This window comes from Bufo gargarizans, chromosome 8 (assembly GCF_014858855.1).
Source record: "Bufo gargarizans isolate SCDJY-AF-19 chromosome 8, ASM1485885v1, whole genome shotgun sequence".
Classification (NCBI taxonomy): Eukaryota; Metazoa; Chordata; class Amphibia; order Anura; family Bufonidae; genus Bufo; species Bufo gargarizans.
The window spans coordinates 25,770,398-25,787,614 of record NC_058087.1 but is presented as its reverse complement, the minus strand read 5'-3'; the positions used below and the strand labels follow the sequence as shown (position 1 = coordinate 25,787,614).

The window sequence follows — 17,217 nt, the reverse complement described above, 5'->3', positions numbered from 1 at the left end:
GCCGCCCTCAAACAAGTCTCCCCCATGAATCATCGCCGCCGCGCCGCTCCAGACAAAGCAGGGCGCCCGGCCGCCGAATCGCGCCTGCAACAAGGCCATCAGTAAAGGGGAGTCAGAGAGGAGCACCGAACCCTCCGGAGAGGGGAGAGAGGGAGGGGGGGAGGGGGAGGGGAGCGGAACGGCTGCACTAGCCACCTCACCTGCGACGTCTTCACCCTCTAGTCCATCCAGCTGGGACGCCCCTTCAGCCACTGGCACAGAGTGACAGTAGCTGGAGAGGGGCTTGCAGGTGGGCGACCCAGAGCTGGCGGGATACAGGGGAGCATGAGCTGCCCTGGTCCTCCTTTTCTTCTGTGGGGGAGGCAGCAGGGCGGATAACCGGCCCTGGTGCAGCTCAACCCCGGGAAAACAGAGAAGTCTACTGCGACTCTGTTGTCCCTGTGGAAAAATCCAAGTGAAAAAAAGTAAAAATAAAAAAATTAAAAACTCTAAGTCTTCACAAGACAACTCTGCAGTGCAGAGAGTGTCTTGCCTCCTTGACACTAAGCAAAAAACTGGAAGTCTCTCTCTCCAGGCTGAGGGTATAGCTGCTGGAGGAGGGGCTTAACAGTCTTTTACTTAGTGTCACGCCTCCTATGGAGATAAGCTATACCCAAGAGTTCCTGTGTCCCCCAAGGAATTGGGCGAGAAACGAGATTTTTGTATAACTTACCAGTAAAATCTCTTTCTCGCTCTTTCCTTGGGGGACACAGAAGACCTTGGGTATAGCTCATCTCCATAGGAGGCGTGACACTAAGTGAAAACTGTTAAGCCCCTCCTCCACAGCTATACCCTCAGCCTGGAGAGAGAGACTGCCAGTTGCGTGTCCAAGCAGTGAGAAAAGGCAAAGTCCAACAAGGAACCAACAAGCCAACTACCCAACGGGTAACAAAAACTCGGAAAACGCACAGAGAAAAAACAATTAATGGGTGGGTGCTGTGTCCCCCAAGGAAAGAGCGAGAAAGAGATTTTACTGGTAAGTTATACAAAAATCTCGTTTTCTCGCCCAGTTTCCTTGGGGGACACAGAAGACCTTGGGACGTTCAAAAGCAGTCCAAAAGGGGGAGGGACCACAACACCAAGGCGAAGCACCCGAAAGGCATCAATGAACCGCCGCCTGTAAACCCAGGCGGGGTAAGGCAGCATCTGCCAAAGTCAGAGTATGCACCCTGTAGAACTCAGAAAGGCGTGCAAGGCAGACCTGTGGCCACCGTGCCCAAATGCACGGCCGAAGCCCAATGCCTCCGGCCCAGGAGGCACCGACCGCTCTGGTGAAAGGAACGGTGACACCAAAGACAGAATCCTGCCCTAGGTGCGGTAACCTCAGCAATAGCCAACCTGATCAAGCGGAGGAAAACCACCCTGGAGTCTGCCAACCCTATGCACAGACCTCCTGGAAACCCAAGAGGCCGAACGACTGCAAGAGTCGGAGATCTCCAAGTAAACAACGGCCAGGCCCAAACAACGTCCAAATAGGTGAGGTGTTGAAGCGAAGGCAACACCACCTTCAGAAGGAAGGAAGGAAGGAAGAAACGAGATGCAGAACAGCCCTGTCCTGGAAAGGACAGAAAACTCATAACAAAAAAAGGGGGCCATGCCGGCACCCGTCAGAGACACGACTGATACGGAACACAACCGTACAGGACAGAAGGATAGAGTGAACTCCTGTAACAGCTCCAAGGGCAAGATTGGAGCGCCGAGAGCTCTGGATATAGTCCCCAGGGCGGTACCGAAGGACAGCACAGAGGAACCAAAGAGCCACTCCGAGGAAGAAGGTCTTGGCAGGCCCAGAGGGTCGGGAACGCTGGAAGAGGAAGAACAGCGCCGACACTTGACACCTCAACCAAAAGACAGAACCATGGGGAAAGAACTTCAGAGTGGGGAATGCACAGCTTTCCACAGAACCCCAGACAAAAAACCCTAAATCTTACGACAGAACCTGGACGAGACACAGCCAGGAGTGGACAGCAGTGAACCCGCTGGAGTCGCCTGGCAAGCAGGCGAAACCCAATGAGAACAGGCGCAGACCAGTAACACGGGCAGAAGGGTCGACAAAACTAGCCCCGTCGGCCCCGAACAACGTTGACCCGCATCCACCCGAATGGGGAGCAGAAGGACAGATGCAAAGACCCAAAAGGATCCGCCAGACGCCAGGAGAAGGCAGGCTAAAGACCATGCTGATGTAACCACGTTGAACAGCCCCTGTGTGGGATCAAAGGACAATCTGAACCGAAAAGGTAGTCCCCCCAAGTTACCGAGAAGGTAAGTTTACATCAGGACCATCGTCTTAGAACGGGCCACGCAATCTGCACCCAGCGGGAGGACAGAACGCGGTAGACTCGGTAAATAAGCACACAGCTAATACAGCCAGCGCGAACAAGGGAGACAGTACGAGGCCAAAAGGAACACCGGAACCATCCACAGGAACAACCAGGCTCACCCCAGAGGGGAGGACAGTGAAAACACAGCCTCCGTAGTCTTGTGGGAAGCCACATCGGAGTGATCTGTATAGAGCGGGAGCCAAACAAAGCCGGCGAAAAGAGGCAGTCGAGACAGAGGCCGACATAACACCCTCCAACCGAAAGGAGGAGGAGTGGGCAACAGGGAAGCCATAAGACAGCTCAAAAACAGAACCCGCTACACTGTGAGACGCCCGGTCCACCGCCTCGCAGAAGGCGAATACCTTGAAGAACCCAAGGCGGAGGTCCTCCGGACCTGGGTAATCCAGCACCCAAGAGAAGTTGGGTGACCGTCCCGAGAAGAGCAGCCCGAACCCGGCAGCAGATCAGACAGAAAGCGTAGAGGCGCCAAGAGGAAGGACTCATACCACACTGCATCCGAAGAGGAGGAAATTGCGGCAGGCAAGGGAACCGCAGTCCTGACAGCGCCAATGAAGAATTCGAGAGGCCCCGCAGACAACAGCACTCTCGACCATGGGACCACTAGCGCAGGGAAGCAATGCTGCAGAAGGACGCAAAGGGCATGCATCTAGGACCCACGAACACTCCCTGGAATGAAAGGCCAACTAAATGAATGAGCACCACCCAGCTCGGTGCAGCAGAGAGAAATAGAGCCTGTCCGGTCAAGAGGACAGAAGGAACTCCCTAGGGACGAGTGCAAGGCTGGCGGCAAGCATCGGCTCCCAAGAAACAAAGGTATGCCGCAGGAAGCAGGTGAGGCATACGAACGAGCAGCCCCGCAAGCAGCGAGAAGGCCAACCCACCTAGAAAAAAGGGGGGCTCGTCCCAGAGCGCCACAGCATGTACGGAATCGCAAAGTGCAACCTGAAAGGGAGCTATGCACAAAACCAGTATAGCATGCGACGGAACGCAATCAGTCCACCCCGAAAGGGGGGAAATTGTACCTGGCCAACTACAGTTGGCAAGAGTGCAAAGACCGGTCCCAAAAGGGAGTGATGCCTAAGGCCGAACCTACTTCAGAGAAGCAGGACATACCCTATAAACCAGCAGGAATGCAGGAGGTCCATCTAGTGAAAGGGGAACATGCACAGGGTATCCTAGCATTAAATGAGTGTGCAATAATACACCCAACACTGAACTCAGCGAGAGAGTAACTACTCTGCCAATGAATGGGGACATGTACAAGTCCAGCCCAGCCACATAAGGACAGCCGTGAATCCCAGGAGCGTGCCAAATTCTGCCCTTGAAGTGAGAAGTGGTCACGCACAAGGCCAGCACCGTATCCAATGGAAGTGCAAGCGTTCCACCCATGATAGAGGGCCATTCTCATGGCCAGCAATGTATCCGGTGAGTGTAGCACACCGCCCAGAAAAAGGGGGTAAAGCACATGGCCAGCATCTCCTCCAGGGAGAGTGCGAGCACACCGCCATGCATGGGAGTCATACACATGGCCAGCAACGTACTGGCGAGAGACAACCACAGTCACTAAGAACGCGTGCATGTCGCCTGAGGAAGGAGGGCATGCCCCTGGCTGGCAGCGAATCCAGCAAGAGTGCGTACACTGCCTACGGAAGAGGAGTCATGCCCATGGCCGACAGCGGATCCAGCGAGAGTGCAAGCACCCTGCCATGTATGGGGTACATGCACGTGGCCAGCAACGTACCTGCGAGGAAACACCCAAAGACAGAGGGATGTATGTATGCTGTCTGAGGGAAGGAGGCATACCTAAGGCCGGCAGGGAATCCAATGAGAGTGCAGCATACCGCCTAAGAAAAGGCCGGCAGCGCAATCAGTGAGAGTGCAGCACAATAACATAGTACATAAGTACATCATAGCACATCAGCGAGAGTGCAGCATAATAACATAGTACATAAGTACATCATAGCACATCAGCGCCGCCTGGAAGGGGGTCGTGCACACAGCCAGTACCGTATCCGGTGAAAGTGCAGTATCCCGCCTAAAAAAGGGGGGATGCACATGATCGGCATCAGATCCAGTGAGAGTGCTGCGTTCCGCCCAGGAAGGGGGTCACGCACATGGCCGGCAGCGAATCCAGTGAGTGCAGCGTTCCGCCCACGGAAGGGGGTCACGCACATGGCCGGCAGCAAATCCAGAGAGTGCAGCGTTCCACCTATGGAAGGGGGTCGTGCAGAAGGCCAGCACCGTATCCGGTGAAGGTGCAGCATTCCGCCCAAGAAGGGGGTCATGCACATGGCCAGCCAGGGAGAGTGCAGTAGCCCGCCTAGGAGGGGGGGGGGGATGCACATGGCAGGCACCATAACTGGAGAGATGATGAATGCTGCCTACAGAGGGCCGAATGCACTTGGCCAGCGCCGTATCCTGGAAGAGGCAAGAAAACCGCCTAAAAGGGGAAATGCCCTAGCAGCGACGCAGGCTGGGAGCGCAACACCATGCCGCCTGTGGAAGGAGGTCATGCAGACATGCAGCATTACTGATGAGGCTGCAGCGTCAAGCGCAGCCCAATAGAAATCATGATCTATTATTTTTATTTCATTATTTTTTTCTTTTTTTTTTTTCTTTCAACTCAGCCTCTGAGGCTAAAGGGGAGCCACCATATAGGGGCCCTGAGAAAAAAATGAGGGCCAACTATACAGACCCAATTTTGGGAGCCGGCCTGCACCCAAAGGGTTAACAGGGATCCGGCCTGGAGGGCGGCGTGCGATCCCCTGGGGGCGGAGGAACCTCCAGGCGGGAAAATTCGCGCCTGGAGAAGTTCCCGCCCCCTCCACCAGAGACCGGAAGATTGCGGCCTAGTAGGCCGCGAAGCCGGGGGCTAAATTGCGGCCCCCGGCCCGTCATACCGCCGGGACCTGGGGCGGAACGGCGCTTCAAACCGGCCGCGGGAGCCCACCCCGCGGGCCGGTCGGGATTGCGGCACAGCAGGCCGAAGCCTGGGACCAAGTAGCGGAGCCCCGCCGACCGCCACCTGCTGGGCATAGCCCAATGCCGGCCGCGGGAGCCCACCCCGCCGGCCAGAAGAGATAGGGGCCCGGAATGGCGGTTCGCCGGCGCGGGAGCCCACCCGGCCGGCCGGAGAGACAGGACTGGAATGGTGGCTCGCTGGCCGCGGGAGCCCACCCCGCCTGCCGGAAGTAAGGAGGCCTGGAATGGCGGACCGCCGCGGGAGCCGCGGAACCTAAAATCTTTTGCGGCGCCCGGCCGCACCGGAATATTAGTGCTGACCGGACCGGAGCCCGTGATGGACCAGGGGCAGCAAGGCGCGGGCCCTGTGGCCCTGAAGCAGTGGCCGGTAAGAGGGAGGGGGACCCTGAGACCGGGTCTGTGAGGGTGGGAATCCTGCCTAACCCCTACGTCAGGGGCAGCTAGGTCTGCAGCTCCCCAGGCATTCTTCTTGCAGGAAGAAGCGTGCCATGTCCTATGGGAGCAAAATGTCGCCCTGTGGCAGCCAGGGGCCAGCCTAGGGCTAGCAGGGACAAAAGGGTCCAGAGGCCCTGTCAGTATGGGAGTCAGGCACGCAGGAGACCGGGGTGGGGTGAGGGGTGAGGGGGGGGACGTAGGGCTGGAGAAGCCAATCTCTCACCATAGCCGTCTTCACCCTCGGTCCGTTCCAGCAGGGTCGCCCCTTCAGCTACTGGCACCGTAGTGGCAGGACGCTGGAAGAGGGACTTGGCGTGCGGGCGACCCTTGTGCTGGCGGGATGTAGGGGAGCTGGGCTGCCCTGATCCACCTTGCCTTCTGTGGGGGAGGCAGCAGTGCGGATGACCGGCACTGGCGCAGCTCGACCCCGGGAGAAACAGAGAGGTCTAGTGCGTCTCTGTTGTCCCTGATGATCTGGAACAAAAAGAAAAGAAAAAAGTAAAAATCAAAATTTAAAACAAGGGGAAAACAGCCCTGCAGAGCAGGGAGTGTCTTGCCTCCTTGGACACTAAGCAAAAACTGGCAGTCTCTCTCTCCAGGCTGAGGGTATAGCTGTGGAGGAGGGGCTTAACAGTTTTCACTTAGTGTCACGCCTCCTATGGAGATGAGCTATACCCAAGGTCTTCTGTGTCCCCCAAGGAAACTGGGCGAGAAATATGGTTTTACAAGTTCATTATTAATCTTCACCTGCAAAGCAGTAAGTACACTGAGAGCCCAGTACTCAGCACTGTGCATGTATTAAAATCAAGCTGGTTGCAGGGTTCCTCACCTCTTCCCCTTCACCCTCAGGCCGCATCGCATCTTCCAGCTGCAGTGGCAGGCGGGGTTCAGCTGCGCTGATCACGTAGATCTGAAAGTCAGAACAGAAATAACATGAGCGGAAGCAGAGCCTGTGGTGATAGACACGTGGCCATCACAATACGCTGCACGCACAGACAACCATAGCCGCGGAAGGAAACGTGGTGGGAATTGAAACCTGGTCTATAGGTAACTGGGGAGATGAGCAGATGTTGTACACGGCTGTAATTACCCAAAATGCTCCATGTGGCTGCAGCAGTTATATGACATTAGTCAGCCAATTGTCCAAGTTAAAATTCAAGTATGGCCTGACGCACACGACTGCGTGCCGGCCTTGGGGGCCACAAAGCACGAGTGGCGACTGTGCGCCCGCTGTCTGCAGACCGATATCCGCTAAAAAGTAGCTCATGCACTACTTTTCTGAGGTGGGGAGGCACAGACAGAAAACCCACAGAAGCACTCCGTAGTGCTTCTGATCTGTGCCTCCATACCGCATCGTACCTGCCAGGCTACAGACCCATGAATGGGTCCACATCCGTGATCCGGTGCGCATACGACCGGTGACAGTATATTGTGGACCTGTCGTTTGTGGGCCACAATATGGGAATGGCCAGCACACGGTCGTGTGCACGAGGCCTTAGTTGGAGAAGGGAGTAGTATTATCACTGCCGCTGTTCTGGACCGAGAGGATTGTACAGGTGAAGTTTCAAAACCTGCCTCCAAAAACCTGAACATGTGGCAGCACTCTAAGGGCTCGTTCACACGACCGTGCCGTTTTTTGCGGTGCGGAACGGAACAGGTGGCCCATTATAGAAATGCCTATTCTTCTCCACAAAAAGGAGAAGAATAGGACAGGACTCATAATTTATGCGGGGCCACGGAACAGAGCAACGGATGTGGACAGCACACAGAGTGCTGCCCGCATCTTTTGCGGACCCATTGAAATGAATCGTTCCATATACGGACCGTATGTGGAACGCAGAAAATGGCCCATATACGGAACGCAAAATATGTTCGTGTGAACGAGCCCTAACCATCAGCCACGTCTGAACTCCGCACAGCTGACACATCGTACCAAACCCGCAGGACACCCGCCGGGATCCCTGCCATCAGCTGCTATGGATGGGATGACGCGGTGTATGTCTATAGTCACTTCCTGAACCAATCACTTACCCTCTCAATGTGAAGCTCAACGTCTTGCTGGGTGCAGCTCTCGATTTTCTGGTCCACCTTACGCACAATTGCCTCCACGTCGATGATGCTTTCCTTGGTGATGCTAAAGCCGAGCACAACAGACAAAGCAAACGTTCAGTTCTGACCGATGGGAGGTTGTAAAACAACTCTCAAAAACGGTTTCTCTAATGCCAACTAAAGGTGACACCAGAGTGAGTTTTCTTCCTTCTGGAGGAGATCCAGGATGCACTGCCTGTAAGATTTCTGACACCTGCTGGTCCTCCACAAGGACAACGAGTGACCAGTGCCTTCCAAAAAATACCATCATGGTGCTCATGAAGACACATTTTGCACAAAAACAACAGCTAGTTGACCACCTGCCACATGGGTTTTTGTACATCTAGGTTTCTTTCTAAAAAGCTGAGTTTTTTTCCAGACCTCCCCAAAAAAAAAAAGAAATATGGGAAACGATCAACCTTTAACTATTAAAAAAGCTTTACAATTTGCTTGATTTGTGAAGAAACGAGGAAGTGTTGCCCCAGTTTGCTATGATGGTGCTAATTTTTCCTGTTCACCCACCAAATCATCCATGTGTATAAAGGGCCCGCTCAGACCGACACCCCGGTCACTGAATATTGGGCCCTCTATCCTGTGTAAAGCGATGCAGAAACTCATGCACGGTGAACCACGTGCTACATGCAGACGCTTATCACCCAGTGTAACCTTTACAGAGACGCTCCCCCTTATTAATGGACTGCCATGTGGCTGCACGAACATACCAGTCTATGCATTAATAGCATCGCACAGGGGTAAGGTTGCGGGTTGTCTCCATCGATGCTGAACATAAAACGTCAGTCTAAACAAATCCAGGAAAGATGGCACCAAAATAGCTTAATAAGCCAGAACAAACAAACAGAAAAAGGAGAGAGATAGCAATCTAATGGGAGAGCAGAGGTCACATCCTGGATCCTGAGTCTCCAGGAAGAAAGTAAAAGTCCTGCTAATGAGTGCAATGACTGACTTACATAAAACTGCCCATAAACCTGTCCGGCAATGACCGCTGCAGATTATACAACCTCCATAGCTGTGGCAAACACTGCTCGGCCAAGCACAACTGCTGCCAGACTGATCATGTTGGCATGATCCAACAAGACCAAGTCGGTCTGAAAATTGGGGTTACCCAAAGTTTAAAAGAAAAAAAATATATGAAAAAAGCAACACTCGCCATATAAACGTCTCGCCACTCCTGCTGTAGGCCATTCATCAGTCACATGACCATTGTAGCCAATCACTGGCCTCAGCAGTCATGAATGTATGAATGGCATGTGAAAGCTGAGGCCCCTGATTGGCTGCAGTAGCCATGTGACCAATGAAGGATACGTGGCCGCTGCAGGCCTGGCAAGGATTGGCGCGGCGAGGACATTGAAAATGGGAGTGTGTCATTTCAGCCCGCTTCTCTCTGGCACCCTCTTGGAAACCTCCTTCGTGGCTCATGCACACGGCTTTATTTTGGATCCAAAAGTAATAGGTCATTCATATAAAATCTATGACTTCGTACGGTACCTCCTTATACCTTGAATTTCCTATGGTAGCATACAAGAGTTTTTCCTCAAGCAGCATGTTCTTCCATGCTGTATTATTGATGTATACTCCCCGAAAAGCCCTTTACATTGGCACAGCCTGCCTAATTCAGGAGCACAGGGACTATATCTGGCCATTCAGATCCATGTACATGAGGCCTTCAAAGCAGGAATCGGTTGGTCAATCAAAACCAGTAAGATTTCTTGGCCATGAATTTCTCCAAGAAAAGGTTGGTGTCCGATTCCTCACATGACTGTGGCTACCTTAAAGGGGTTGTGCAAGAACAAGGTATTTTTTTGGCAACCCCCCCCCCCTCCCCATTTCGCCAGACCAGTAAAGAGGAGCTTACTTACCTGCTTTACGGCACTGGCTCCAGGCCTGTGATGCTCCGCTGTAAACATCTGGTTTGACATTATTGCTGCCAATCACAAATGACGTCATCACGGCCTGTGATTGGCTGCAGGCGATGCCAAATCGGATGTTTACAGGGAGGGAGCCCGCTGGGACACTGCAGTCCGGGGGAGCTAGTGCAGTAAGTAAGGTTCTCTTTACAGGTCCGACCAAGTGGGGCAGGGGAAGGTTGCACAACCCCTATGAAGTGATGGCGTATTGCTATGATAGACCATCACTTAATGATCGGTGGAGGTCTGGTCACTGCACCCCACTGATCCTGAGCACGGTGGCTCCGACCACGGACAGGACCTGCACGGAGATTGTATGTTCTCCCCATGTTTGTGTGGGTTTCTTCCTGCATTCCAAAGACATTCAGAATATGTCAATGCTATAGAAGTGAGTAAAATAAAACAATAATTAAGGGGCTGCAGGAGTCCTCATGTGGCCCCTTTTATGCACAGCGGAGCCCTGGTCAAATGAATGGGGCCGGCTGCACTTCTCTGCACAGACAGGAGCCTGGGGTCAAAGATGCACTGAACCATTACCCCACCCCTTTATTTTCAGTGGGTCCTGTATATTCTGCACCAGACGGCAATGTCACAGGACCTGATAAAGCGCCATAGACGCCTGAGACTTGCATACCCAATAAGAGCCGTCACCTTGGGTCAGTCAGCCTAGGAGATACCTATGGCACTTCTTATCTTGCTATAGAAGAAATTTCCAAAACAGAAATAATAAATCAAAACAAATGTGAACAAGTAGATATAGTGATAACTATTCCACAATACGGGATGGGGTGTTACTGTAGGCAAGGTTGCGGTGGTAAAGTGGGGACGTTTCCCTGATACTCACTCTATACTGTATAGCCCTGCCTACAGTACGGAATAGGCGCCCGATAGAGGCGATCCCGAGTTCAGGAACCTCCTAAAAACCCTTGGATGGCCCTGAAGAAGAATTTCTAGGGGCAACCTGGATAAGGTGCCCTAAAGCGGGTCTATTCAATGACCTACTATAAATACCCAAAATAATAAATGCTGAGCACATCAAGATGGATAAATGCTGGATACATAACAATAAATGTACGCTCGGTGCAACTTCTGCAATGTCGGATAAAATCGTTATTTGCCGAAAGGCGCCTTCTGCTTCCAATGATCATAACATTCAAAGTATAGGTCCCTTCATCCCAACGCGTTTCGCCCAATGCATTACGTGGGCTCATCAGGGCACGCACATGCAGTGCTTAAATAAACATCCAAAAAGTTTTTCACATGAATAATCCGACCTAGTGTCGGTGAGCAATTTCTTTGCAACACCAATTAGTCATGAGTTAGTAATGAAATCTGATGAGACATTAATTCAGCAAATAGAAAACAAATAATAAAGTTGGGCCCATAAGCCTGATAACCCCCTCACACTCAAGTGCAGATAAATGGTATACGTCCTCACATGAGATGCCAAATGGATACTGCTCCGTCAGTTATTATCAGAGTGACAGATACTTGCGTGCCCCATATGTTTAACCCGAAGTGCTGGGGAAGATAACCAGCCACTACACCGACCACGTGACGCAGACAGTATGCTGCAGCGGCCCACTGACGCTACCGAACAACAACTACACTGGCTGGTTATCTTCCCCAGCACTTCGGGTTAAACATATGGGGCACGTAAGTATCTCTGCACGTGTGTCCCCTGATGAGCCCACGTAATGCATTGGGCGAAACGTGTTGGGATGAAGGGACCTATAGTTTGAATGTTATGATCATTGGAAGCAGAAGGCGCCTTTCGGCAAATAACGACATTACAGAGAAACAGCCTCACCCTTGTCCCATAGGCTGTTCCTGGTATTGCACAGCAGCAGTAGACTCGTATGGAAGAGTTTGAGTCATAGACAGAAACCGTGCCGAAAGGTATCTGGAAAGGTGCTTTAGGGCACCTTATCCAGGTTGCTTTAGGGCACCTTATCCAGGTTGCTGTAGGGCACCTTATCCAGGTTGCTGTAGGGCACCTTATCCAGGTTGCTGTAGGGCACCTTATCCAGGTTGCTGTAGGGCACCTTATCCAGGTTGCTGTAGGGCACCTTATCCAGGTTGCTGTAGGGCACCTTATCCAGGTTGCTGTAGGGCACCTTATCCAGGTTGCTGTAGGGCACCTTATCCACGTTGCCCTTAAAATTCTTTTTCAGGGCCATTCAAGGGTTTTTAGGAGGTTCCTGAACTTGGGATCGCCCCTATCGGGGCGGCTATTCCGTTATGTAGGCAGGGCTATACAGTATAGGGTGGGTATCAGGGAAAGGTCCCCACTTTACCTCCACAACCTTGCCTACAGTACTACCCCCATCCCGGATTGTGGAATATTTATCACTATATCTACTTGTTCACATTTGTTTTGATTATTTCTGTTTTGGAAATTTCGCTTTTTTGGGGGGGTAATTTTAGTATTTAATAAAAGCTACATTTTAAATTAGTGTGGTACTCTGTGAATAGTCTATTTGGATTCATACCACCTGAGTATATTCACCCTCTGAAGGGTTACTGTCTTAGCTGTGACACCTTATCTTGCTATAGGCCAGAAGTGCTTCCATCAGGGTCCCGGATGTAATCCCGGCAGCCGCGGCATGGAGCACATCCATTACATGAAGAACTTTGAGTACAGTGGTTCTACAATAATGTGACTACGTGGAAGGACCATGCTTCCATTACAAGCCCCGATTTACATATTATTCATCTGCAAAGCCCCAGCCGGGTGCCTGCAGGGATCCTGCTGTTCTCCATGCATTAAGCGGAACACAGCCTTGTTATTGCAGGAAATTAACAAGGCCACAAAAAACCCATCAAGCTAATTGGTATGACTGAACATACAGCCCCTCCATCCACTGATCAAAGCGGCCTGAGCAATTTTCTGCCTTGTCCTGGAACATAAAAGAGTCATTCTGAAATACAGCTGAGGGCCGAGGTACCTGGGGGGGCACACATGAAGGTAGCCCACTCTGGTGGGATTAGCCTGCAGTAATGATAGGACCACGTCAGTCAGCCTGTGTGCTGGGTGTTCCTGCATACAGCCGTACCCCCGGGGGACGCGCTTTCACTGACCCCTTTGTCATGTGAAGTGTCAGGAGCATCATTAGTCAGGGAACTAATGAGTGCCTTGAAGATGGTGACAATATACATGACAAATCTGCCATCCCCGTGCATTCATTAGGCCTTTGAGTGGCCTCTGAAACAAGCGTTTTACAGATGTTTTTGGGGGAAGGGGGGTGGGGGGGGGGGGGGGGGTGACGAAAGCAATGGATAAAAGCTCATGCACACGACCAGATTTTGCATCTACGTTCGATCCACATCTTTTGCAGATAGCACATGCACCCGTTCACTGCTGTGAGCCCGCAAAATTGTGGACTGCAATGTGCATGAGGCCTTATCCATATTGTTGGACCCTTCATTCAGCTGACCACCCCCAACAATATATCAGACCATAATTCCAATTCTGGCTCTGCAGCTGTTTCAAAACTACAACTCCTAGCATGCCCTGAGAGTTGTAGTCTGATTTGAAGGGACTTTGCATAATCTCTTTTTCTTGGAAGGATTCCAAGTCTGCTAGGACCCCCCCAGCAATCAGCTTTAACATGTGGGAAAACCTAGCAGCTAGCCTTCTATTCCTGCAGCGCCTCCGCAGGGGAAATGAAGCATTGCATGATATCCATTAAAATCAATGTAATGCACAGACATGCTGGGTCCTCCAGAGTGGGATCAGCTCTCTGAAGCCGCTGTGCTTTCTAAGCAGCACCAACATATTCTGCAGCGCATTGCAAGGAGACAGTACATGTACAGGTGACATCAGACATTACAGAGAAACAGCGCCACCCTTGTCCATAGGTTGTTCCTGGTATTGCACAGCAGCAGTAGACTCGTATGGAAGAGTTTGAGTCATAGACAGAAACCGTGCCGAAAGGTATCTGGAAAGTAAAAGTGCCTCGTGTGTAACAGGACAGTCACCATGTGTGAGTTTACATGGTATTGTATTAGTTACTGGAGGTTTAAAAACGTTTGTAATGAAGCCACATGAAAAAGGATTCTGAGAAATCAGGACGTGGAGTTCCCCATGTTCACCCTGCCAGGACGTTGTGTGATATCTGACGTCACTAGATGCCTGCTAAACCGGGAAGTGGCATCTCACTCATCTCCAAATGTGACACCTGAGAAAACGAGGGGAGTGGTTGTCACTTCATAGAGTTACAATTCTGGCTGTCTACAGCCACCACCAGGGGGAGCTAAAGAGGGTTTTCCAATTTTAAGCTAATAAAGCTTAAAGGGAACCTGTCACCGGGATGTTGTGTATAGAGCTAAGGACATGGGTTGCTAGATGGCCACTAGCACATCCGCAATACCCAGTCCCCATAGCTCTGTGTGCTTTTATTGTGTCAAAAAAGCGATTTGATACATATGCAAATTAACCTGAGATGAGTCCTGTCCATGAGATGAGTCAGGAACAGGACTCATCTCAGGTTAATTAGCATATGTATCAAATTGCTTTTTTTGACACAATAACAGAGCTATGGGGACTGGGTATTGGGGATGTGCTAGCGGCCATCTAGAAACCTATGTCCTCAGCTCTATACCCAAAATCCGGTGACAGGTTCCCTTTAAATGGGGTTTTAGGGCATGTAGGGTATTTATGGCCTATCCTCACGACAGGTCATCAGTGTAAGATTGATAGGGGTCTGACTCTCTGCACCCCCTGTAGATCATCCATTTGAAGGAGCCCCAAGCACTTGTGTGGGTGCTGTGTAATCTTCCTTGTTTACATGGGGCTGACGATCAGCATGCCAGTGCAATATGTGGCAGCTTCGTCCTGTTCACTTGAATGGGATGAAGGTGTGTGATCCTGCACTGCTGTTACTAAGCACAGGTAGAGCGCTCCATGGAATCAATGAAGAGACTGCAGACGACCCCCGCGGCTGACCGAAGGCCGCGCAGAGCGTCAGATCCTCAGCCATCTCATATTTATGGCTCATTATTGGAATTTATAGTGAACGTCTTCTTTGCAAAATATCGGTGAAAACTTGGTGGAGGGTTAAATTCATTAAGACTGGAGTAAGATGCGTCCAAGTTATTATGAGGCATATAATTTTGGCGCATCTTGGGAAGTTCATGTGCCAGTGAGGATCCGGCAAAGATTTCTGCCATAAAGTGAGCCATACGTTTTTGCAAATTTGTCAGGCTGCTTAGGACCCTCCCTAGAAAGGAGGAACATTTACATCCATAATTTGCCATTCTTCTATGCCAAAGGGTGCGTCGCCTCAATTCCACATTGACTTCATTGGGGAAGAACATATAATACTCCCCCCCTCACTGTTTATTACCCCCCCCCTTTATCATTAGCCCTGGAAACGTGACGTCATCGGCAGAGATGAAGACAGACGCAGCAGTTTGTTTTGGTGAATCAGTCACTCTCTCGCCTCCATTAAGGTAACGTGCGTCTTCCCATACATAGATCTTGAGGAGCCCCGGGAGACTAAACATCTATTACTGGCTCTTCCTCCTTCCCGGACTAAATATATAAAAAACTGAGGAAATGGAAAAAAAAACAAGACAATGCCAGTAGAAACAATGTCATGACAGCAACGCGCTTGTTTACTGGGGATGAATCACTGGAGGTAAGTCAGAGCAAGACTCCAAATCAGCAGACACCGATCCGAATATGCAGCACCCCACACCTTGTCATTTAAGAGCATTTTTCCCCAAAAAGAAATTAAAGTTTTTTTTCTGGGAGTAGAATACTGAATATCTATAATCAGGATAATCCAAGAGAATCCACGGCACTTCCTTGCGTAAAAGCGTGTACTTTATTCACCAAATAACAATGTTTCTGTTCGCACAACGGAACCTTTTTTAAGCAGTGAAAGATATATATCGTGGGGGTCCAACTTCTGGCACCCCACATCTCGGGGGCGCTGCTGTTTCCTCACAGTGCCCATGCTTGGTACTGCAGCTCAGGCCCATTCTTTAAAGAGGACCTGTCCCCTCTCCTAACATGTCTGTTTTAATAGCTTCATGCATTCCCCATGTAATAACAGTTCTGGAGCATCTATTCTTATGGCTCTATGTTGTGCCATTCCTTTATTATTCCTGCTAGAAGTTATGAATGAATTGCTAGTAGTCCTGCAGTAACGGTATAGAGGAGTGGTAACCAGTTGGAGTGGGGGGGGGGGGGGCTGCACCTGCACAGACTGAAAATGGCAGCACTGATTGGATAGAGTGAGTCTGTGCAGGGACACCCCCCCAACTGGTTACCTCCCCTCTGTACCGTTACTGCAAACTGCTAGCAATTCATTCATAACTTCTAGCAGGAATAATAAAGGAATGGCACAACAGAGAGCCATAAGGATAGATGCTCCAGAATTGTTATTACATTGGGAATACATAAAGCTATTAAAACAGGCATGTCAGGAATGGTGACAGGTCCTCTTAAAGAATGGGCCTGAGCTGCAGTAACAAGCATGGCCACTATATACTGCACTGTGAGGAGACCGCAGCGCCCCCGAGATGTTGGGTGCCAGAAGTTAATGAGACTGTGCCTGGGACATGTGACTGATGAATGTGACATCACTGGCCCAGGAAGAGGCTGCAGCGCTCACCGGAGCTTTCTGGCTTCTCAAAACAGCTGACTCATGGGGGTGCTAGGAGTCAGACCTCCACCGATCAGATATTGATGACCTGTCCTGAGGATAGGTAACTAATATTCTACTCCCAGAAAACCCCTTTAAAGGGTTTCTACCACTTGCTTTGCACACATTTCGTTTTCAGACACTAGCGATCCGCTAGTGTCTGATGTACAATATAAGCTAAGTATTATATTCCTCCGTTCCGCCGTTTTGTTTAAAAAAGCACTTTTATATTTATGCAAATGAGCCTCTAGGTGCTATGCGGGCGTCTTTTCAGCACCTAGAGGCTCCGTCTACCTTCATAAACTGCCGCCCAGCTCCTCACTCCAGCACGCCCATCTCCTAGTGAAATCGATCCTCCCCCTGCTTCTGGCGTCCGAAATCTCGCGCCTGCACCGTTCGTCTCTGCATTCGGCGGAGGAATATAATACTTAGCTTGTATGGTACATCAGACACTAGCGGATCGCTAGTGTCTGAAAAACGAAATGTGTGCAAAGCAAGTGGTAGAAACCCTTTAAATCACAAGCAGATACAGGTCATCGAGTCGATATCATCTTCTACAAGTTCCTAAAAAAAATTATTTTGGGTGTTTTACAGTAATATGTCATTTTGGGAAAGTAGGGTGACCACTAAAATGACCATCATTACAGCTCACTCAGCTTTTCCAGACCCGTGAATGGAAAAGCTGAATGTTTTTCAAGGGGTTGTCTGGGACTTAAAGGGGTTTTCCGAGATTTTATATTTTTTTTTACTGAT

General features: G+C 50.8%; 1 protein-coding gene across 1 annotated transcript in view; it reads right to left on the bottom strand.

Moving 5' to 3' along the window:
* DARS1 (aspartyl-tRNA synthetase 1) overlaps window positions 1-17,217 on the bottom strand; it is a 106,486-nt gene that overhangs the window by 44,324 nt on the left and 44,945 nt on the right. Inside the window, exons 7-8 of the mRNA XM_044302592.1 lie at window positions 7,830-7,932; window positions 6,628-6,708 (exon numbers count right to left, since the gene is read on the bottom strand). Coding sequence (XP_044158527.1) covers window positions 6,628-6,708; window positions 7,830-7,932 — 184 coding nt within the window. The remainder of the gene's footprint in view (window positions 1-6,627; window positions 6,709-7,829; window positions 7,933-17,217) is intronic.